General features: G+C 39.6%; 1 protein-coding gene across 2 annotated transcripts in view; it reads right to left on the minus strand.

The window, feature by feature from the left end:
• Nucleotides 1–14,387, minus strand: part of Pank1 (pantothenate kinase 1) — a 64,756-nt gene extending 50,369 nt beyond the window's left edge. Inside the window, exon 1 of one of the 2 annotated variants that reach the window (XM_076834581.1) lies at nucleotides 13,621–14,387. In XM_076834581.1, the coding sequence (XP_076690696.1) occupies nucleotides 13,621–14,329 (709 nt within the window). In that variant the 5' untranslated portion in view covers nucleotides 14,330–14,387. Of the gene's footprint in view, nucleotides 1–12,761; nucleotides 13,386–13,620 lie in introns of those variants that run through there. The other variant, XM_076834582.1, reaches the window with a different exon arrangement.
• Nucleotides 14,388–24,965: the final 10,578 nt, after the last annotated feature.

The following is a 24,965-nucleotide window of genomic DNA, read 5'->3' on the forward strand; positions in this document are numbered from 1 at the left end:
ATTTCTGATACGTGCTATCACACCTATGAATCCTGAAAACACTATGCTAAGTGAAAGCAGCCAATCACAAAATACCACATATAAAAGCCAAAGCTATATAGACAGAAAAGTCAAAGAGTCAAAGTTATATAGACTAACGTGACTGCCTAGGGATTGACGTTGCAGGAAGATAAGGGAAGTAACTGCTAATATATTTTTGGAGAGACAATGGAATGTTCTAAAATTGATTGTGGTGATAGTTGCACAACATTGAATATACTCAAAACCATGGTTTGTATACTTTAAATGGATTAATTGCATAGTATACGAATTACATCTCAATCTCTTCATTGTACAGGTTAATAAATTTTAAAATAGAAATGCCAAATTTTAATAGTTTCTGAAGAAAATCTTCTCAAAATGCATGACCCAATTTCCCATGTTCTTAAACAAAATAGGTTGAACAATATTTAGTTCTTTCTGATGAGTCAGAGAATATGAAAATTAATTATTGTGCCCACCACACACTGATGCCCTCAGGAACCATGTAAACTTGGGCTTCCCGGTCTGCTGTCGTTTGAGTATTCTTCTGTTTTTATTATAGCTTTCTCTGTCTTGTTTTTGGACTAAAGGTGTTAATTTCTTGCTATAGCATTACTGCAATGTGTCTCTCAAACAGTGTCCCACACTGTACGAATGCAGAGAAAGGAGAAAAGTAAGTCTGTTAAAAATGTGACTTTGGGAACTGGAGGTGTAGCTCAGTGGTAGAGAGTTTGCTTAGCAGGCACTAGACTCTGGAATTGATCCTCAATACCATTAAAAAAAAAAAGTTACTTTGGTGAAGAGTAAACAAACTCCCAGGGGGAGCATGGAAGCATTCCCAAGTGTAAGAAGCCTGAGCATCTCTAGTTTCAATTACTTTCCAACACTGGTGTTGGAAGTATTGTTCAAGTGTTTGCTTCCTTCCAGCTCCCAGCTGCCTTCTGAGTTATCACTGGTAAATTGCCAGATGTGATGGTCATTACGATTAGTAGTGAATGTTTTTCTACTAGTAATTTTTTTGGGTGTTGTTCCAGGGATTAACCCAGAGGGAGTTAAACTGAGCCACATCCAGCCGTTTTTTTAGAGACAAGGTCTCACTAAATTGCTTAGGGTCTCACTAAGTTGCTGAGGCTGGCTTTGAACTTGCAATCCTCCTGCTTCATCCTCCCAAACCACTGGGGTTACAAGCATGCGCCACTGCTCCTGTCTTTATCAACTTTTAATAAAGGCACATCTAGTGGTAATATTTGATAGAGAAAAGATACTTTACTCATCTGGGACCCTTTAGTTTGAGGGCATAGTGTCCTCCCTTTTCTATCATTAAGAGAGATTTTTCAGATTCTGTAGCATTGGAATTTTTTTTATTACTTTTTAATACTGAACCCCACATATGAAAGAGAGAGAAGTGACATCATTTTTGCACTTTTATTTTACAAATCATCACACACCCACGTAAAGTTAATTATAAGAACAATAGTGCTGTTTTGATCAACATAAAGGCTGGAAATTGTCATTTAGGGTTGAAAACAGCAGTTGCATGAACTTCAGCACCCATTTATTTTTGTGCTTTGTTGACTTTAACACAATATCGAAAAAAGCCTGATTCAGCTGGGCAAAGTGGCACATGCCTGTAATCTTAGGAACCCAGGAAGCTGAGGCAGGATAATTCTAAGTTCAAAGCCAGCCTCGGCAATTTAGGGAGGTTTTTAGCAACTTAGCAAGACTCTGTCTCAAAATAAAAAATAAAAAGGGCTGGGGATATATCTCCGTGGTTAAGTGCCCCTGGGTTCAATCCTAGGTCAAAAAAAAAAAAAAAAAAAAAAAACCAAGCCTGATTCACAGAGCAAATGCAAATCATAGGTTGTATTTTGAATATCTTTTCTTGCCATCTCAGGAATAAAAATTGATTCAGTAGCTTGGATATATTTGCTGAAAATATTTCATGCAAGCTTAATATTACATATCTAATAACTCCTCACTTTATAAAGACCAAACAAAAACCATTCAAATCTTTTAATAAGTACTAAAATGCTAAGAAAACATTAGTGAGGGCTTGACAGGTTATCCATTTATTTGTTATTACATAACTGACCTAAGCCAGAGTTAAAGAAGTTGCCAAGCAAATATGCCTACAGCTTGACTAAAATTTAATTGAGTCTGGTACACGTGTGTTGAAGTGGTACACTGGAGCTTGTGCAATTTTTTTGTGTACATGTACCTACAGGCCAAACTTTTAAGAGTTCAGAGGGCTGGGGGTGTAGTTCAGTGTTAAAGCACTTGCCCACTATTTCTAAGCCCCTAGGTTCAATCCCTAGCACGACAAAAAGAGACCTCAGAGCCACAAATTTGCTAAAGAATGGTCTATTCATAGCAATTCAGAAGAAGCTTCTTCCAAGACATACTTAAAACTGAGACTCACAGAGGTTAAAGGAACTCATCCAGGGCTGGGGATGGAACTCTGTGGTTAGAGTGCTTGCCTGGCATGCACAAAACCCTGGGTTCAATCCTCAGCACCACAATAGAACAAAACTGGGTATTAACAATGTCTCTAAATTATTGAAATATATTAAATAATATTCCTCTGTCAAAAAAGGCAGGAATGCATAAAAAAAGATTTGAAGTACATTTTCATACAACTGAAAAACTCAGTTTGGCATTTACACATATAAGAATTCACTGATATTTAACTGGTTTGATCCCCAAGAATGTTTGATAAACAGACTGGTCCTAAATAGACTCAAGATCTTTGTTCTTGTGCTTAACTTTGAAATAAGGAGTTATCTTTCCAAAAATTGTCTGGTATTATAAATTTCACACATTTTACCACTACCCCTCCTATTACCCCCCAGTTTAGCTCTAAATCCAGAGACTCCAGATTCTGGGGCTTGAGCCTAGTCCTCAATCCTAATAGTATCTTGAAGAGACTAATAGTATCTTTGCCTGCTCCACTGGCCCTATTGTAATGGCTTCAAAGGAAAGGAGGGGTGGAGCTTTTCTAAAATCTTCCTTCCTTCTTCCTTTCTGTACTGGGGACTGAACACAGGGCCTCACACATGCTCCGCAAGCACTCTTAGTACTGATCTAAAACCCCATGCCTTTTATTTTATTTTGAAATAAATTCTCACTAAACTGCTCAGAATTGGCCTCCATCTTGCCATTCTCCTGTTCCAGCCTCCAGAGAAGCTGGGATCAGAGGATGTATGTGCTACCACACCAGGCAATATTGTTCCTGATATCTTAATGTCAAGACAAAAACCACTTATTCCCTAACAATTAGAAGATATTATTTCTAGTCCAGTGATTTTGGGGTGATCCCAAAGCAGATTTTTTGCACAGGCTATTTCATTCCAAGAATGAGATTTGAAATCTCAGTCCATGAGGAAATGTTTAAAATTTAGTTATATAAAACAACAATAGGTATTAGCAAACAAAGGGATTCTCTGGGGGCAACACAATCATCAATTTTTCATTTATTTGCCTACAAGTGAGCTGTAACAACTTTAATTGTAGTTAGATAACTGAATTTATTCATCTAATTGTGCATTATTAAATACTATGATTTTAACCTGATGTAATACAGACACTTGTTTTAGCAAATAACAGATTATGATTATATGTTTAAAGGGTTCATATTTTTTAGAAATATACACAAAAACATTGAATATTAAAGTGAGATGATTGCTGAGATTTACTTCAATATCATCCAGTTTGGAAAGAGAGGAGGTTGGGCATTTATGCTTTTCTTTTTCTTTTTTCAGTGCTGAGGATTGAACCCAGGGCCTTACGCATGCTATGTAAGTGCTGCACCACTGAGGTACATCCCCAGTCCACAAGGTTGGCCATTTTATAGAAGAAATAAAATAAGATCAAACACTATTTGATAATTAAAGAAGCTGAGTGGTGAGTACTTGGCAGTTCATTATACTATGTTCTCTAGTTTTGTTTAATGTTTAAAATTTACTTAAATGAAAAAAAATTATAAACCCAAACACTCTCCAAATACTCATTTAGGACAGTGAAAAGACAAGTGGCACAGAATCAGTTATCTTTGAAGCAAAATTCAAACAGGTCTAAACTGGGGAAGTCCCTATTCTGCCTCCCAAATCTGTGTATGAAACCAGACAGACCAAGCTCCTTTCCTGCTTGGTGAGGACAAATTTTAACCTGCCTACCCTAATAAGAAACGTAAAATAAAGATATTCTAACAACTCCACCCTGACATTTCAGCAGCAATAAATAAATTATATATCACCTGAGAAAGATACAAGGCCCAATTGGCGCCAGATTTATATCTGTTTATTTAAAGAAAAATTTTGGTGTTCCCCAAACCATAATAAACAAGTAGCTGAATTCAAGTCATTCACAGCAAGTGTGGTGAAAGCATGCCTGTAATCCCAGAGACTGGGGAGGCAGAGGCTGGAGGATCCCAAGTTCAAGGGCAGCTTCAGCAACTTAGTGAGATCCTGTCTCAAAGTAAAAAATAAAAAGGACTGGAGACGTAGCTCCGTGGTAAAGAACCCCTGGTTTCAAGCCCCAGTACAAAGCAAAACAAAACAAAAAGACACGCATGTTATTTTTTCTCCTTTCTTTGGAACCGCTGTTGCATGTATAGCACGCTAATAATACCTGTTTGGTCTACCTACTGGTTAGTTCAGCGCTGAGCCCAACTATCTCTGGGGTAGGAATTTAAGAGGGAGAATGGGAGGCTGATAATACCCTGTCTCAAAATAAAAAATGAAAAGGGCTTTTATGTGGCTCAGTGGTTAAGTGCCCCCGAGTTCAGTCCCTAGTATCAAAAAAAAAAAATGTTTAACTAACTTCTCATCTTCTCGGATAGTCATACTTAGCAAAGGGCATGTTGTTGACCTTTCCTCCAATTCTCTACCTCAAATGCTTCAGTACTTCAGTTGGTATTACTTATGCCCTTTAGGACTTTTCTTTGAGCCTTTCTGTGAACTGTGTGTCCCAGTCACTGTGGGCTGGTCACTGTTTAACAATTAGATCTCTGAAAATAAAACCCTTGGCTGTCTTGACCTCTGGAGATAGTCTGCATGATGTTTATTCCTTGCTTTACTCTAAAGGCATCTCTCTTGATGACACTGTCCCCTTTCTGTGTTGAATATGTATCTACTTTCCTAAAAAAACTCCTGTCGATGCCTTTGGGGTTAAAAAGTGAAAATAAAGCTTTGATTTTCAGTTGTTTGCTAATTTCCATGATGTAAATATACCTATCATAGCCAAAGATCTTGTTTATTTATTTTTTTGGTACTGATGACCAAACCCAGGGGTGCTTTATCACTGAGTTACATCTCCCCACCCACCCCCCATCCAAAGATCTTTTTTTAAAAAAAAATTTTGTAGTTATAGATGGAAAGAATGCCTTGATTTTAATTGTTTATTTTTATATGGTACTAAGGATCAAACACAGTGCCTTACACATACTAGGTGAACGCTCTGCCAGTGAGCTACAACCCCAGCCCATCTTGAGTGCAGAGTTAGGAAAACTTCTATATGATCAGATCCCAGAGGCAGGAAAAACATCACTGTAATTTGCCTAGGATAATTCCAGTATATGTCTATGGTCCTGACATAATTAATTATGGTACCCCTATTACTATTAAAAAATGCTAATGAAATATTACATGGTGACCCCAAAGAATAAATCACATTTGGACCCTTTCTCATAGTGAACACTTTCTGCAAAAGGAAAAGGACCATCCAGACTTATACTACCTTTTTAGTATATAACATCCATTTCATTTTTTTTTCATCAAACATAGGTAATAGTTGCGGACAGATATGGTGGTGTGTGTCTGTAATCCCAGCTACTTAGAGGTTAAGGCAAGAGGACCACTAGTTTGAGGCCAGTCTGGGCAATAGAGCAAGACCTCATCTCAAAATAAATTAATTAAAATTTAAATTTAAAAAATATGGAGTTGGGTAAGTATGAATAGCAAACAGAATCAACTAACACTCCCATGCAGTTTCTTGACTTCTGGAACTACTATGGCATCTGAGTAAAATCAAATTAGGCAACTTGCTTCAAGTTACGCTCAGCTTAGAGTCATGTGAAACTGGATATCACATCCAGAGTCTAGCATGGTGCCTGGCCCAAAGGAGTAAAATCTCATTAGTTCCTATAGACCTCACAGGAATGATTAAATCTCAGAGTTCAAGGTCACCTAGGTCAATACTTCTTTGATCTGCTTTATAACAATCCCCAAAAGCCCTCTTCCAGTCTTGCTTTAAATCTTGCCAGCCATGTAATACAACTCCACATAGGGGAATCTAGCAGGAAAGTATACAGGACTTGACTCTTCAGAGGGTAGGTTCCAGAGTTATGACAATACAGCTATCATTAAATATTTAATGTGCTGTACTGTAAAAGATGGATAAGATATATTGTATCCTCAAGGAACAGAATTTACAGCAAGGCAGATCCATAGTATAAGGAAGAAAATCTAATGCCACCACCAATAATAATGGCTAATGTTTATGAAGTACTTACATTTTGCTCCAACCCTCACTATACTGCTGATTCATATCAGACTTAAGGTCAACTGAATCCATCCCTGCCTCTTTCACACCTAGACAACCTACCTGGGGCTATAAAGAAGTTGTTTGTATAGAAACTCCAGAGGTTTCCAAGTAACTGGCACTGCCCGGGCTGACTACAGTTTACAGAGGTTCATGCAGGTCATCTGTTCTGAACCTCCCCTATCTAAAAAGTTTCTACAGCCTCAGATTTAGCAAAGGGTGAAGAAGGCCCACCTGCTAATACTAAAGGCAACGGGCAGAAATATCCATCTCATTCATCATTGGCCAGAATGAAGATGGCAAGCCCATTTTTCCCAATCCCTAGAGAATAGGCTTAAAAGATGACCTAAGAACTAGATGCAGATGTTCTGAATTCTGAAGTCTTGTTCAATTCATGTGGCTCTTAGAGAGGAAAAGTGTTCATCTTTCTAATCCTTTTCATCTCTTGTGCATATTTGTCTCACTCCAGGGCTAAGATAACAGTCAAGATCAAAGGAAGACACTTCCTTTTTTTAAAAAATAACTTTGTCCTGACACTACATTAGCAGACAAATAAATTACACATTCTTCTTATTGACTAAGTGGACTTGCAATGGGGTAATCCATGAATGTGACAACAAGATCAAGACACAGACCATATACCCAGCTTCTAGAAACATCAGCAGGCATTAGGGAAGCTTCCTTTCAGAAGGTATCTCACCTAAGGCCATAGTGCTAGTAAGTATTGAAATGAGAACTTGAATTCAGCTCTGATGGCTCCAAAGATCTTTCCACTGCAGAATGCTTACTTCCTGGGAACTTACCAGGATCCTACGCAGCAGAGTCAAAACCCTGAGCTCTCAGTAAAATAATAGTACTCATCTCACAGGGTGCTGGGAATATTTGATAAAATAACCCATGTAAAGTGGTTGGTGCCTGTCACATAACAAGTTAAGTTCTCCTTCATATTGGTTGTTTTACTCCCTTAGACACATAGGTGAGCTCGTTGCCAAAGTTGTACAGATAGCATATATCTATCTTTTCAGAAATTTTTACAAACCAAATTTCCTATTCCCAACATAAGTAATAGTCTTATTGTGGTAGAAGTCAGCTGGCAGTGGAAATAGGCTTGAGTTTAAATTTGGGTCCTACTGGCCAGGTATGGTAGCGCAAGTCTGTAATCCCAGTGACTGAGAGGCTGAGGCAGGAGGATCACAAGTTTCAGGCTAACCTCAGCAACTTAGTAAGACCTTAAGCAATTTAGTGAGACCCATCTCAAAATAAAAAATAAAAAGGGCTAGGAATGTGGCTCAGTGGTTAGACATCCCTGGGTTCAACCCCCAGTACCAAATAAATAAATAAATAAATAAAACGAGAATACACATATGTGTTTGTTAAAGCACATTCAGAACAAGGGGCACTCAGCCATTGCTCAATAATAGTTACCCACATTACTCCCTGAATCAAAGCTGTTACTTTAAGGACCCACTGTTGTCACGAGTTTCCACCCTCTTTCCAAACTACAGAGATCATAATTTAATGTAACTGTCTCTAAAAATAACAGTCCCACCCTTTTGAATCATATGCTGCTCTCAAATACATTCCCAAGGAGAAAATACGCATACAAATGCACACACTCATTCACACACATGCACACATGTGACTAACCAATTCTAAGCATCTAAAAGATGCCATGAATTAGGTAATGAGATACCAATCTTGACAACTGCACTATCTAGAGAAAAGGTCTACTTAAAAATTCTGTACACCACACTGGGTACACCAAACAGTTTCCATAACTGATTCAGAATATTGTGATCCCAAGATGAATACTGTCTTTCATTCTTTCATGTTAAAGCTAAAGCACATGTAATTGAATATATAAGTCAAACCCTGATCTATTTATGGTAATTTGTATTTTCTCTCTCTCTCTCTCTCTCTCACACACACACACACACACACACACACACACATCCATGTACCACACACAAAATATTAAGAGTCAGACTGTTACAAAAACAAAAACCTGTCAGTTAAAACCAATACTTCTTTCTTTCCCTACTTATTCTGTCTCCAAAACTATGATGGGCTTTGTTTAGCTCACTTGTTAAATATCCCATATGTTAAGAATTAAAACATTACTTCCATCTTTGGTTACCAAACCAAATAAAATATGTTCTGTATTAATGTTGAAATTCACTTACAGGTCTTTTGGAGGAAAAGTGGTGTTCACGCGTTTAACAGAATCCTGATCTTTAAACATTTAGACCCTGGACACCTGGGCCTTAAACTCTTAATCCTTACTTCAAATGTACATTGTACCATTCATAATGTAATTGACAAACTTGAAAATCATTCTTTTGAATCCATGGGAGAATTGGTTCCAAGACTCTTCAGAGATACCAAAATTCTCGAACACTCAAATCCCTTAAATAAAATAGCACAGTATTTGCATATAAACTATGCAATTCTCTTGTATACTTTTATTTATTTATATTTATTTATTTATTGTAGCACTCAGGATTGAACCCATGGGTACTCTACCACTGAACTACATCCCTACCCATTTTTCAATTTTTATTTTGAGATAGGATCTCGCTAAGTTGTGGAGACTGGCCTTGAACTTCCAATCCTCCTGCCTCAGTCTCCAGAGTATTGGGGATCAAAGGTGTTCCAATGTGTCTGGCTCATATACTTTAAATCAGCTCTAGATTATCTGTAATATCCAACACAAAGCAAATACTATATGAATAGTTTTTAGGCAGCATTATTTAGGAAATAATGACAAGAGAAAAATCTGTACATGTTTAATGTAAATGCACTTTCTTTTCCAAATATTTTTGATCTAGAGTGGGTTAAATACATGGACCCAGACTCTCTGGGTCAAGTGTATTCACCTATCTTAGAAAATAATTTATTAGAAAGAATTATGTATACCATCCCAAAAGCAAAGGCTAAATGTTTTCTGTGATGATCTGTAACGAGGATGGGGGCAGATCATGGGGGGAAGGGAGGAACTTTAGATAGGCTAAAGGGAAGGGACGGGGCGTAGGAAAGATGATGGAATGCGATGGACATCATTACCCAAGTACACGTATGAAGACACAAATGGTGTAACTCTACTTTGTGTACAACCAGAGATGTGAAAAATTGTGTCTATATGTGTACTATGAATTGAAATGCATTCTGCTGTCATATATAACAAATTAGAATAAATAAATATTTAAACCAAAAAAAAGAGTTATGTACAAAAATTGCTTTCTAATACAGTAAAATATTCCAAGTCTAATCAAGAATCAAAACCACAATGTTTGAACTAGTAATTAAAAAACTGGATGCATAACCAGGCATAGTGACACACACCTGTAATCTCAGCAACTTGGGAAGCTGAGGCAGGAGGATCACAAGTTTGAGGCCAGCCTCAGCAATTTAGTGAACTCCTGTGTCAAAATTTTAAAAAATAAATAAAAATAAAAAGGATGGGGAATGTGGTTCAATGGTAAAACACCCCTGGGTTTAATCCCTAATGGGGGGAAAATAGGAAAAGAAAAAAAAGTCAGTTTAAGGTTATATCTGCCAGCTCAATTGTCATGTTCTGTGGATTAAGGGTGGGCAGTACTTAGTGTGGTGATGGTTATGACAGCTGACATGTATAAATAATGGCTACATTCCACACAGGAATCTAAATTCTTTACATATATTAGCTAGTTTTGTCCTCACATCAACTCCACTGTAGTAGTATTATTTCCACTTTATTAGTATTGAAACAAACATAAAGGTCAAGTAATGGGCTCTGATGATCAAGCTGAGTTTCAAATCCAAGTCCTTTAGGTGGCTGGTTTTATACTACACATTAGGCATTCACAGCATCTTTGTCAGAACAATCATAGTTTCAAAGTATTTGACACACGAACTGACCTATGAGGTGTTATTTAGAGGTGCTTCAAAGAATCAATGCAAGAAGTAGACAAGGAATCTCCCTACTGATACTTTATGGAAACTCCATGGAAAGTCTTTTGCCAAAGTCAGCTGTAGAAATGGAAATAGTTATTTCAATGAGATGATGATGTCACTGTACCATTTTTTTTTCTGTGACATCAAATGCATATATTCACATATTTTTCTTTTGGGAGGAGTGCTGGGGATTGAACGCAGGGCCTTGTACATGCTAAATTTGTGCTCTACCACTGAGCTATAACTTTAGCTTCCGAATCTAATTTTTAGATTACAGAATGGTGAATAGTTTGCACTGAGCAGTCAGGCTTCAATTTTTTAAATAATCTAAAAATATGGAATTGTTTTTCATTGTTCCATTCATCATTTCACGCCTGCAATATTTTAATGCATATTATTACAAATAGAAATACATCTATCCACACAAATATATCTTAATGCCTCTAGTTTGAATAGGGGCAGGCATTTCATGTTGTAAACTAGTAAGTAAAAATTAATTATTTGTCCAGTTTGATGCTTTACCACCAGCATATTTTTAAAGTTCACATTTAAAGGACCCAACTATTTTTTGCAATAATTGTTCATGTAAAATTTGTCAGTTATCTGAAAATAGAAACATGCTTACATCTAAATACATGCCTCTTTATCAAAGTACCAAATGATTGAACAATATTTCTTTTTTATAAAAAGATATATGAATGTTAATAGGCAAGGTAAAAAAAAAATTAAACCCAGTATTTGTTTGTTTGTTTCTTTCTTTCTTTTTCTTTTTTTCAATACTGGGGATTGAACCCAGGGGCACTCTATGACTGAGCTATATTGCAGCCTTTTTTTTTATTTTACATTTTACGATATGGCATAAGTTTCTTAGGGCCTTGCTAAATTGCAAAGACTAGCCATGAATTTACAATCCTCCTGCCTCAGCCTCTAAGTCACTGGGATTACAAATATGTAAATCCAGTTTTAGAAGAAATATTGGTAGTAAAATGTGCAGATGTGATTCCCCTGAACCCTGTAAACTTTATTTTAGAAATGTTTGTTCAAATCTGAGAAAAGAAAACATGGTAGGATAATGAAAAGCCAATTTGATGAATCCTTTTAAAACTGTAAATAATTCTCATGGCTACTTAAAAGAATATTTTTATTTTTGTAAGAAATACACCAATTTAGTTTCTGACACAAAGCACACAGCAGTAAGTTATATTTTCTTGTGTATTAAAATAATTCCTATTGGTTTAAAGCACCAAGTTAAGGCTTAGGTTAATTTTTTTGTCTACAAACTAATATTTACTTGACCCAAAGAGTATGGGTGCATGTATTTAACCCACTCTAGAACAAAAATATTTGGAAAAGAAAGTGCATTTACATTAAACATGTACAGATTTTTTTCTTGTCATACTTTAAATTCCTTAAAAGTTATTTTAAGAGGTGTTGTATCCTCAAACACACCATTTGAGCTGGGTGCAGCGCACACACCTGTAATCCCAGCAATTGGAGAGTCTGGGAAGGCTGAGGCAGGAGGATTGAAAGTTCAAAGTCAGCCTCAAATTTAGCAAGGCCCTAAGCAATTTAGCTAGACTCTGTCTCAAAATGAAAAAATAAAATAATAAAAAGGGGTGAGAATGTAGCTCAATAGGTTAATTGCCCTTGGGTTCAATCCCCACTACCCAAAACAAAAAAACATTAGAGTTAATACTAAACAAAAACTCAATGCAGTTCTCTTTCATTATATTTTAGCTATTTTTTGTTGCAATCTCTATATTTGTAAATATAGATCAGAGAAATAACTAAAATGTGGTTTCAAAAGAAGTAAAACAGATTAATAAACCATAAACAATCGATATTAAGTCCATAAAAAGAAATTCATTTTTTAACAAGGATCAAAAACAAAAGTAAAGAAAAATCTAGGTGCAACATGCCTTTCTTACAACTACAACTAAAATTGCTGCGTGGTTTCAAAGCTCCACACAAAACTTTAACTTGCAACCTTAACATTTCAGATCTATAAAATACAAGCATTGGATTCACCTAAAGTCACGTTAAAAGACTTCACAAAGTCCTGGAAACTTTAATTCAATACAGAAAACTTGAGTCAAAAGGAGACAATAAAAAATAAACCGCGAAAAGTGAAGGTGTTGTGCTGTTTACCAAATACTAAACTTTTACAGAAATCCAAAATCTACATAACAACTTTCCTATATCCAAAGAATAGTCATGTGCAAAAGATGAAAGTTTGAATGCAATCATTTACTTGCATGCATTCTACTTACTTTGCTTTCTGCCATTTATAAGCTTCATTAAAGACACAAAGAGGTAACAAGTTCAATGAGGTTCGGCTCAGATAAGAAAAAAGTCGTAAACTCGACCTACAAATTTACATCCCAGAACGTCCAGTGGGATAGGTACCCTTTACAAACTACCATTATATATACAAGTTACCGATTGTGAAATAACGCACTTCGGCTCTCTGCACTGTTCATTACAATTATAAACCCATAACTCTACCCACCTTCTTCCCAGAAAAAAAAAAAAAAATCCACCTGCAATCCTCATTGGTCCACATTGTTCCGGCCCACATGGTATCAGTGGGTGTGTCCCTCCCAACAGGCCCTCTTATTGGCTGTGAACAGTGTTTGATACGCTGTAATTTTGGGGGGAGGGGGTTGTTCAACTCCACGCCTCCAGACTTGAGCTCTCCAGTAGACCCAAGTTACTGGCGGTTACTCTGTGATTCAAAGGGCTAGCTGGTCGTCCGAGCTGCAATCCCAGAAAGATGCGCCCGCTCTATCCCCACTCCCGGACTCCACCAATTGCTCACAGGCGTGCAATTCCCAGGGACCAATTAGAAGGGTGGGCAGTGCGTTCGCCTTTTATAGAGCAGTGACCTAAGGACCAGCTCAAGACCAGGTCCAGTCGGCCCATTAAGCGGACAGGACCAAACAAGAAGCAGGCTCAATCAATGGTTGGCACCCCTGGGGAAAGAGTCATTCCCGAGCATTCCCTCCTTGCAGTCCCTGGACCGCAGGTGCTGGGGCGCACAGAGTGCACTGCGGTGCTTGCTCCCGCCGTTCCCGGTCCCAGCGCGCTGCGCCTACTTCGCGCTGATGCTCCCCTCCGGGCGGGACTTACGCGGCCTGTTCTTCCTCCCGGAGTCCATCCTCCTCCGCAGCCGGCATTTCTTGGCCGGAGAGTCATGCTGAGCAAGCAGCGGCTGTGGCTGGAGCTCCGACAGGAGCGGGAGGCGTGGGGGCGCCGCGTCGCCGCCGCCCGAGGGGCCCCGGCTGCAAACGAGCGGCGGCTGGATTGGAGGCGGGTGGAAGCCGTTGTGCAGCAGCCCGTTCACGAGGGCTGTGCTGGTGCCCGCGGGCGCCCCTGGGGTGTGCGAGGCTGAGCGCTCCGGCTGCCCGCCGCGGTCGCCCATGCTCGGGGCTGGCGGGACAGCGCGCGGGCCCCGGCTCAAGCGGCCTCCCTGGAGGTCATTCTCGGTCGTCTTTATTTCCTCAGATCCTCCCTGCGGCTTCCGATTCAGCAGCCGCAGAGCCGGCGCCCGGGGATGGCGAGCCCAGCGCTCCTCCCCTCCTCCCGCTGACTCCCCCACCTCCTCCACGCCCTCCCCCTCGCGCGCCCTCCCTGCAGCGCCTGCCTGGAGCATGCTGGCCCTGGGCACGGAATCTGGGGTCTCCGTGCACCCCCAGCCGGGGCCCCAGCCGCCCACCTCCCCCTGATCCCTGGGCCGCGCGACTTCAAATGTAGCTTCCTCGCCTCCCAGACCTGTCCCTGTCACTGAGCATGCCCAGTCCTGCCCGCCACCGCCACCGCCACCGCCGAGTTTCAACATGGGGAATGAAGTTCTCTGGGTTTGCAAAGAAGAGATGGGCGGATTGGGCTTTGTATGGCGAGCGAGCTAAAAGGGTACTGGGTGAGGTCGACGCGAGGGATTCAGCAGCTTCAGGAGGAATGTGGGAGGAAGCCAAATATTTGCAGAGGTTTCAGGTTTGCTAATTCTGTCCCCAGTGGGTTAGATACCTTTGCAAGGTCACTTATGTTGCCACTACCCAACCCCCTGCCGCGCGTGTGTGTGTGTGTGTGTGTGTGTGCGCGCGCGCGCGCCTGAGTTAGGTGACCAAACTACTCAAAGGCCTGAGGAAAGAGAACAATTATTTATAGAAAGGTAGGCAGACTTGGGGAGGAGTGAAATTTCTTTGCTGGCACACACAGACCAATACTATGTGGTCTCATGGAGTTAGTTGTCTAGCAAGGAGGAAAACTAGGAATACAGTCAGTGTAAGGACAGTGAAGGACAAAACTGGGTAGGATTAACTGGTGCTGGAAGAGACCATGAAAAAGAAGCAATCCCAAGCTATAAAAAGCGCTTTCCTCACCCAGAAAGGACCTGAAGAGACAATGTCATGTTATTTATAGAATTAGGAGTTGTCACTTGTTTTAAGAAGGGAAGGCAGCATTAAAGGGTCATCAACACTGTGAGTTTTGGAGTCAGCCCTGGGTTCCAGTTCCAACTCAACCACTGAGCAAACCCAGAGAGACTCATTGCTCAACACACCTGGCAACAGGAAACTCAAGGGGGAATGCTCAGTAGGCAGGACAAATTTGGATGGAGAGGATCTTATAAAAATTATGTAATTCGAGGCCTTTGCTTTTGTATTTGTAATGTGGGACATTTGTGGGGAGATTTATCTAAAAGTGCCTGGTTCAATCTTGAAGCACAATAAATGCTCCAAAAACTGTTACATAAAAATTACAGGAGGTCATTGTTTTAAATTAACCTGCTGCATAGACCAGGCTGAATATCAAAATTGTGTTATTCCTGTTAAAGTTCCAGGTCACCAAGCTGGAGCTAAACTGTTTATCTGTCCTTCCTAGGAATCTGGATTAGAGATAACAGTCATAGGCCCAGGATGTTTCTTTGTTGTTGTTGTTGTTTTGTTTTGTTTTGCAATACTGGGGATTGAACCCAAGACCTGGCACATGCGAAGGAAGTGTTCTGCCATTGAGCTCCATCCCCAGCCCAACAAGCCAGTTTTAATTGGCAGTAATGAAGTGCCCTCTGCCTTAACCCTTATGCCAAATAAGTAACCTCATGTTGATTTATTAGTCATTATTGTAGTTTTTCTCTCTGTCCTCCTCTTATAAGAAAAATAACTGAAAGGAGCTATTTACTTTAGTTTTTGTTTCTGCTTTCTTCAAGCCCTCCTCTATAGAACCAACTTCCTTTGCCCTGCCTATTGGAACACTATTCTACTTTATGGAATGAAGTGTTGCCCAATTCTGGAATTAAAAATAAATCATCAAATTGTTATGGTTTTGTCCTTTGACAATTATTACCTTTGTTTCACTTATTTCAGCAATTCACACTTCCTTTCAAGTGAGGGGAACAAATTATGCTCACAGCAATATTCATTGTGTGTAATATTCTTTGTCATTTGTACTTAATCTACAGAGGGCAGTTCCTTCCAGCAGACCTGGAATTGGAGAGTTACAACCATTGGGATACTACAGTGCTCTTGTCCATCATCTTGGTTTTTGCTTGCTTGTTTTTGCTTTCAGATAAAGAAATCTCAACTCTCTCTGCTTCCCTGACCTCATACTATTTGAAGTCAGAGAAATAAACCTAAGGGCTCTAGCCCCTGCCTACCTCTCCTGCCTCATCCCAGGCTCTTCCTCCTTTCAGTTCCTTGAACATCTTTCATCTGCTGTTTCCATTGCCTGCAGTTACTTTCCTTCAGACATTTTTGTCTACTCGTCTCACCCCTTAGATCTCCATTTCCACCTCTCATATTCAAAGAATCTTCCCTGCCCTTTAGGACTATAGGTTTTCCTGCTGTGCTTCCTCCCTAACCCCTATATTCCCTGCATGCCTCCTTATCAGTTTATAACTATAAAATACATCCTATCACTCATTTGTAAATAGTAATAATAAGAGGACTACACTGAGCTAAAATAATGAAATGAATTAATATATGTAAAGTGCCTAGCACACTATAAGTGCTATGAAACAATTGAATTTTATTCTGTTGCTGTTTCCCCCTCCTGTAAGCTCCATTAAGGTAGATGATTCTTTTGTTCATCACTGAATCATTAGGAAGCTCTTGGTAATCATTTGTGATTGAGTCAGTGTTTTAGGTGGTATTCCACCTAGGCTCCTTCTCACTTTCTACTGTAAATTTGCTAAACATCACTATTGCCACTTGTCAATATTTAAATACACAATTTTCGGGCTGCGAATGTGGCTCAAAGCAGTAGCGAGCTCGCCTGGCATGCCTGCGGCCCGGGTTTGATCCTCAGCACCACATACAAAGATGTTGTGTCCGCCGAGAACTAAAAAATAAATATTAAAAATTCTCTCTCTCTCTCTCTCTCTCTCTCTCTCTCTTTAAAAAAAAAAAAATTCCTCTTTTGGGGAATCATCTTGGCTCATAGATTCCCCACATTTAAAATGAATAAATAAATACACAATTTTCAAATTTCCAATTCATCAATCTGAGTCCTTTGAGAAGCAACTTAACACCAGAGATGCAAGTAGAAGCTTTAGCACTGCGGTACCTCAAAGGACATATTCTCTCCAGCTTGATTCACTGACATGGTGAGGAAGGCTTGAGCCAAGTGGCTCAGACCCAGGCAGGGCAGAAGTACTGATACAGGGAACAGAACGTCTTCCACCCATGTCCTTTCCCTTACCCTTGTCAAGCTGGTGCCCTGGATCAATTACACCCTGAATGTGGTAAAGAGAAAACCAGATGGCATCTCACAAGTTTGCTCACGGGAGGTAGGTAAGAGGATAACTTTGAGGTATGAGCTCCAGGAGGGGCAAGGAATAAATAATGTTTGGGAGAACATAAGAAATGAGAAAATCCAATCCACTTCTCTCCATCCTTCATTCATTAATCCATCAATTTTCTATTAAGTGTTTATGAATTGTTGGCACTGAAACATACTGGGAACACAAAGACAAAGTATATGCCTTTACTACCCTCAAAGGGCTTACAACTTACTAGAGAGACAAAAAATATCATTGATGTTCCAACATCAACGGTACAGAAGAAAAATTTAGAAGCCAGGTGCCATGGTGCATATCTATAAGTGACTTGGGAAGCTGATGCAGGAGGATTGCAAGTTCCAGGCCAGCCTCAGAATTTTAGCAAGATTCTATCTCAAAATAAAATATGAAGTGGCTGGATGCTGTGATGCACGCCTGTAATCCCAGCAGTTTAGGAGACTAAGGTGGAAGGATCCTGAATTCAAAGCCAGCCTCAGCAAAAAAAAAAAAAAAGTGAGGAACTAAGCAACTCAGTGAGACTTTGTCTCTAAATAAATACAAAAAATGGCTGGGGATGTGGCTCAGTGGTCAAGTGCCCCTCAGTTCAATCCCTAGTACCCCCCAAAAAATAAAATAAAATATGAGAAGGACTAGGGATATAGCTTTGTGTTAAAGCTCCCCTGGGTTCAATCCCTAGTACTCTCCCCCAAAAGAATAACTTTTTTCCTTTTAATATTTCTTTCTTTCTTTAAAGAAATGGGGTTTCATTTTGTTGCCCAGGGCTGAAGTGATCCTCCTGCCTTAGCATCCCAAATAGTTTGAAATGCTCTTGGCTCCTTTTAAAATTTTTGACAGTTCTGGAGCTTTAACCCAGGCATTCATGCTAGACAGGTGTGGTTACCAAGCTACATCTTCAACCCTCCTTTTAAAATTTTTGTTGGAAATAAAAGGGGGGCTGGGGATGTGACTCAGTGGCAAAGCACCCCTGCATTCAATCCCCAGTATAAATAAGTGAATAAATAAATAAATACAATTTTATTGCGGGCTAGGCATATACCTCAGCGGTAGAGTACTTGCCCAGCTGTATGAAACCCTGGATTCAATCCCTGGCACCACTAATAAATAAATATTTTTTAAAAAACAGATCTGATCATGACATTCTTGTACTAAATTCCTTCTGGATGCCCTACGATTCATAATACATCTAAACCCTTTAGTATGGCAATGGGTTCTTCATGACCTGCCTGCCTCAGCCTTTATCTCCTGCCATCCCATTCATACTCTATGCTTCTGAGAAACTGAACAAACTACTGTTCCTCAAAGGTACTGTGTGGTTGTATCCACATTGATCAATACTCAGCCTAAGTACTCAGTGTAAGGGCCTTTCTGGGTAGATTCTCATCCCACTGGAGTTACTCAGACCCCGGATGGGTTGGGTGTCCCTCTGATATAAGCTGTCAAGTTGAAGCACACCAAAAGTGGGAACAAAGAATTTTATTCCAGCCAAAGTGAGGCCACTTGGGGAGGCATGTATCCTAGTTGCCCAGAATAAGTGCTCTGAGGTTTTATGAAATATTGTTTATAACTTGTAGTGTTACCACCAAACAACATCCTCATCTCTTTTTTCAAGTTGGTTGGAAATTACATCACTTGCTAGTCAGGAATTATGATTGGTGCTGACAAAAGTTAAGCTGTTTTATAAGGAATGGACAGGATACAGTCTCAGTTTCTGGGTAGTCTGCAGGCAGGGGTCCATTATACAGATGGTCACTAGAGTTATAAACAATGTTTTTCAGAAATCTGGGGTTTGGCCCAGTACAAAAGTCAGTTTGCATCTGGGAGTGTGTCTGCTTCAATTCAAAGCTTCAGCCGTAGATCTAAGACCAGATTTAACAATGTCTCCTGACTCCATTTTCCCCAGGAGCACTGACCAGGGAGCCACATCCCCAGCCCTTTTTATTTTTTGAGACAAGGTCTTGCTAAATTGCTTAGGGCCTTGCTAAATTGCTGAGACTGGCTTTGAATTTGTGATCCTTCTGCCTCAACCTCCCAAGCTGCTGGGATTACAGGGGTGTGCCTCTGTACCTGGCCTTTTTTTATTTCTTGACAAAGCTATATCACTCTCTGCCTATGTCAGTATAATTCAACACTTACCATATTTCAGTGCAATATTTTTTTCTTCTTTTCTTATCTTCTTAAGGATCAACAAACAAAAAACAATCCCTTTCTCAGCCAACATATATCCTTTTGACCAGCTAGGTGTCTTTCTCTTAAGAGTTTGAGCGAAGAAGTAGGAGCTCCTATTGTTCAATCCCAAGGACTCAATCCTGTACAAGGCACAAAAACTGGAGCTAAAGAAATGTGGGTGGAAACAAGGATGCAGTTCCCTCCTAGTACAAGTAAATAAATTGAGGCTGCAGAGTGAAAGCCGGGCAGACACATCAGGTGTTGTCTTGAAAGCAAGTTTTCCTCTTCCTGGCTCGGGGGTCTCCTTTTTTCTGTTGGTGTGGGTAGAAGAACTTTCTGAGGAGGTGGGCCTCCCAGACTCAGAAGCACCATCCTGATTAGCACAAGTCTGTGATTGATTTAGGAGTTGCCTGGCCAATGAGCTATCATGGAAAGGTTTCTGTGGGTGGGGTTCTTGGAAAGGTCTGTAGATTAAGAAGCTTGCAGTTGGGATTTGGTTTTGTTTGTTGTTTTTCTGCAGTGCTAGGGATGAACCCAGGGTCTCCTAAATGCGAGGCTAGTGCTCTATCACTGAACTACACCCTGGTTTTTAATTATTTGGAAACCAAATTTGTAACTTACTAATATTTTCTGAAGAACACAGATAAAACCCATCCACTAGGTCATCATTACACATGATCACTCTAGAAATTCTAGTAACTTGCATAAATTATAATAAAATCAAATATGTCCAGCCTTTGTGAACAAAAAAGAAAAACAAGATTCAATCCCCAGCACCACAAAAAAGTAAAAACAAAAATAAAACAAAGAAATAGGAACAAACTATTAGCATAGGTAGTTGGCTAGAGATCAGCAGGAATGAGAAAAGGCAGGAGAGGGAAGCAAATCTAAAAGGATCCTTGACAGGGAATTGATCCAGAGGTACCAGTGTTCTTTCTGCATTCCAGAAAGAGGCTCCACAACAAACAACTCCTGTAGACTTAGAGGCACACACCATGTTCCCAGAGTCACTCATGCACCCAGAAGCTGTTCCAAGGGTCAGTTGACCATAATGTGACCTCTGCCAATGGTGCTAAGTCAGAAAGGTGAAAGTGATGTAAGTACACCGGTGCATGCCCTCGATTTTCACAAATTACTAGAGTAAAACTTCCCCCAAACAAGCATCAGTTACACAAACACTGGGTCCAAAGAAAGTGGCCAAGGTTCAAGTTACTGCAAGCTTCTACCCACTATCCTAACAAAAACAAAAGGTTTAATCATTTTAGGGCAGTTAGTTTTTTTGTAGATCTGCCCATTCTTATCTCCAGTGTTTAATCTCACTTTCTTTTGCTTTTCCCTACCTTATGATAAACCTACCATAAATGTTGTCTCTGTCTCATTGTCTGCATGGGGGTAATTGCCTAATCTTAGACAATTACACCCAAAGACCAATACCCTGGTTGACTCTCAACTGCCGATAACAATATCATGCTTAAGTTTTTATTCACCTAACTACAGCAGCTCTAATGTGAGGTTCTGAGAAAGGGTACACTCGAGACAGTTTTGACCAGCCACAGTGCTACATGCCTATAATCCCAAGTACGTGGGAGGCTGAGTCAGGGGGAGCTCAAATTTGAGGTCAGTCTGGAAAACTCAGTGAGACCCAGTCTTAAAATATTTTTTTTCTTTGTAAAGGTCTGGAAATGTAGCTTGATAGTAAAGACTTGTCTGGCAAGTATGAAGCCCTGGATTCTATTCCCATACTCTCCCACCCTTGCCCCCAAAGACATAGTTTTGTTAAATCAAAACTCTTGAGACCAAGGGATCTCTGAAATAACAGCATTTACTGAGTGGTACAGATGCTAGCCAGAAAAATGACTAGGTCCTAAGACAAGTTTCAACAACTGATGACAGCAAGCCTATGAAGCAACTGGAGATTTATCCACTAGTCCTAGAGCTAAGAGTATTTTTATAATGAAAATTTAGGGAAGGAATGGATAAGTTGTTTACATTTTAGCTGCTAGGCAGGTGCTTTTAGGGGCAATCACCTATACTTTCAGTGGTGAATCTGCAATGTCTTAGTGATGTTCTGGTGACCCATCTACCCATCAGAGCTTCTCACTTTTCCTTTCTTCAGAATTGAGCAACAAGAAAAAACAAATCCTAGCCCTCATCTATATAACAGAAAAGACAGGTCTTAAGCATATAATCATCAAAAAGCAAAACGGTAAATGTCATTAAATAAAAATTACAAGAGGCCATTATTTTGGACTAAAATCTTACACTAACCCCAATAACCCAGCTTAAAAATAAAAATGGAGTCACCCAGGCTAAAGTCTCACACTACCAAACAGAAACTAAGTTATTATCTGACTTTCCCAGAAATCCTAGGAAATAAAGCCAAATTTCCAATGGAAACAGGCCAGTTTTCATTGCAAGATACTGAAGTTCCTTCTGCCTTAATGCTTATACAAAAAAAGCTAACCTGAAATAACCTGATGTTAATCAACAGTTATTTTTCTATTCTTTAATTTCCCTGTTCCTGCTTTATAAGTAAAGTAACTTTGAAATAACCAATCTGCTTTTTGTTCTTTCTGCTTCTTTCAGCCCTTCTTGGTCTATAAAACCAACTTCTTAGGGTTGAAGGTGTACTCTGTAATAGAGTGTATGCTTAGCAAATGGGAGGCCCTGGGCTCAATCCTCAGCACCAAATAAACCACAAAAAATAACTTATGTTGAATCCATTGAAACACCTATTCTATTTTATGGAATGAAGTGTTGCCTGATTCTAGAATCAAAAATGAATTTCTGGGCATAGTAACATAAATATGCAGTCCTAACTACCTGGAAGGCTGAGAAAGAAGGACAGCTTGAGCCTAGGAGTTTAAGACCAAGCCTTGGCAACATAGTGAGACAACACACTATTGCCAACATCTACCCCACCCCCATCTCTAAAAAATAGTCAATTAAGATTTTCAAACTAGCTGGGTACAGTGATGAGCTCCTGTAATCCCAGCTGCTTGGGAGGCTGAAGCAGGAGGATCTTGAGTTCAAAGCCAGCCTCAGCAAAAGCAAGGTACTAAGCAACCAGTGAGACCCTGTCTCAAAATAAATTTAAAAATAGGGCTGGGGATGTGGCTCAGTGGTCAAGTGCCACTGAGTTCAATCCCCAGTATTCTCCCCCACCTAAAAAACAAATTAAAAGTAAATTGTTATAATTTTTATAATTAAAAGTAATATTTAAACTGAATTTTGAACACTGAGTAGAAATTAACTATGGCTGGTGTGGATGTAGAATGAATTTTAGGAGTCCATCCTGTATTATAATATAGTAGGCATTTTATAGACTACTTGTTGATTTGAAGAATGAATTTACCCTGTCCCTCTCAATAGGACAAATCAAATGTAAGGAAAATTCTTCATTGGAAGGAACCATTGGAGAGGATTTAGGGCAATTTTCCTTGTAATCAGCCTTTCACAATAATTAACCACATAGGAGTAATCCCTTTTTCTTTACTATTTTTCCATTATGGTTGCTTTTCTCCCTACTGATGGACTAATTTCTGCAAATGCTTATACCTAACTTCCTCTTGTTGCTAATTATGTTTGTTTTAGTTTTTTTTGTTGCTGTTTGTTTTGGTCAACAGAGATGACAAAAATAGCATTGGCAGCTGTCACTACTGTAACAGGGCTTAAGACTCCTCACTTTTGCTCATAAATGTCCAATAGATGGCTAAAAGCAGGATTAAAGACTTGGCATCTTTTCCTCCATTTTGCATCTGTCTCCTTGATTCTGAGTCACCTGTGATTACATGAACAAGGTCTGTCTAGGTGCAGTGGTGTATGTCTCTAATCCCAGTGACTCAGGGCACTGAGGCAGGAGGATCACAAGTTCAAAGCAAGCCCCAGCAACTTAGACTCTATCTCAAAAAATAAAAAGAGTTGAGGATACGGCTCAGTGGTAAAGTGTCTCTGGGTTCAGTTCCCAGTACAAAACAATAACAAAAAATAAAAAAAATGGGATAAACATCTCGTGATGAGTAGAAACTAATCCCCAGAGAACGGTAACTTTTTTAAGAGAAGACCCTGCCTGTCCTATTCTGATATAATGATGGAAAGACCATGCCTGACCAAGATCATCTGCTTTGGTGGCTGTGCAATTCCTCTGGCTATCTGGAGCCCCCACCATTGTCTTCATTACCTTTTCTATAAAACTTTAAAGTCATTGTCAGACCCTGAAAAACAGGGCTGTGTAGCTACACCGGTTAAAGTTCCTTTCATTCTTCTCACCATTACCTTTTCTGTTTGGTTTTTGGGGAAAGTTGTCAGACCTGATTTGTTGGATCATCAGAGTCAGGCTCCTGGCCTAGAACTTTGGTAAAATTGCCAGTAACAATTGTGTGTGCAAGAATAAAACACAGTCCCTCACAAACAAACTTCTTGTCAGTCACTAACAATTTTTAAGTACCTACAAATTATGATATAAAAGGGTTTGAAATGTAGCCATCTATAAATTTGATAATGTTAGAAATACCAGGGCGCTGCTGCAAAGAATCAAACACGTGCTCGCAAATAGCTCAGCAAGGCCAACTTTACTTCTACAAAAGAATGCCCTCCTGAACAAAGTTTTGCAAGCAGGCACACTTGCATGGGCAGTCTGCCTGTTTTTATCCTTAAGTAGCACTGTCTCTTGCTCTGATAGGAGGAGCTCAAGGTTGCAATCTACATGACTAATTTTAAAATTGGGACTGGCAAGGGGAAGGGCTATCATTAAAAGGGCTATCAAGGCTAAATACTATATTGTGAAAATGGACCATCTGACTTTCTATTTTTTTTACAATAGGCTAAAATTAAAGCTACCCCAAGTTTTGGGCATAATTTCAAGTATGCAAAATCATAATTTTGTCATATTATCTAACATTTATTGAGTCCTCATGTACCATTCACTGTACTAGGCACACTCTGTTATCTTTGTAATCAAGGTTAGCTGTGTCAGTTGAGTATTATAATTATTCTCATGTTAAAGATATGGAAATTAAGGAGGCTCATTAACTTATTCAAGTTCACATGGAAGAAAATGGTGTCACTGATATTCAAACTCAAGTCTGAATAGCCCCAGAGCCTGTTTTGGTATAATATAAAATATATTGGGTCTTTGTCCCCAGTTCCTGTCACAGAGCTCTTAATACCCCTGAAATTTCTTGAGGATTGTCTTCTGTTATTTATAACAGACCCTTTCTGATCATAACTGAGTTTACACTAATGAGGTGATTTAGGGTGGGGTCTCATGAACCAATCACCAGAAAAACCAAGTGATAAGCAAATTAAAAGATTGCTGGGCTTGGTGGTGAACCCCTATAATCCCAGCAACTCAGGATGCCAAGGCAGGAGGATCACAAGTTCAAGACCATCCTCAGCAATTTCATGAGGCCCTAAGTAATTTAGCAAGACCCGGACATGGAGTCAGTTTTGTGGGATTCTGTCCTTATTTAATTTGTGGAATCTGATGTTATCTCCAGGTAGAAAGCATCAG

Source organism: Callospermophilus lateralis, chromosome 15 (assembly GCF_048772815.1).
Source record: "Callospermophilus lateralis isolate mCalLat2 chromosome 15, mCalLat2.hap1, whole genome shotgun sequence".
Taxonomy (NCBI): domain Eukaryota; kingdom Metazoa; phylum Chordata; class Mammalia; order Rodentia; family Sciuridae; genus Callospermophilus; species Callospermophilus lateralis.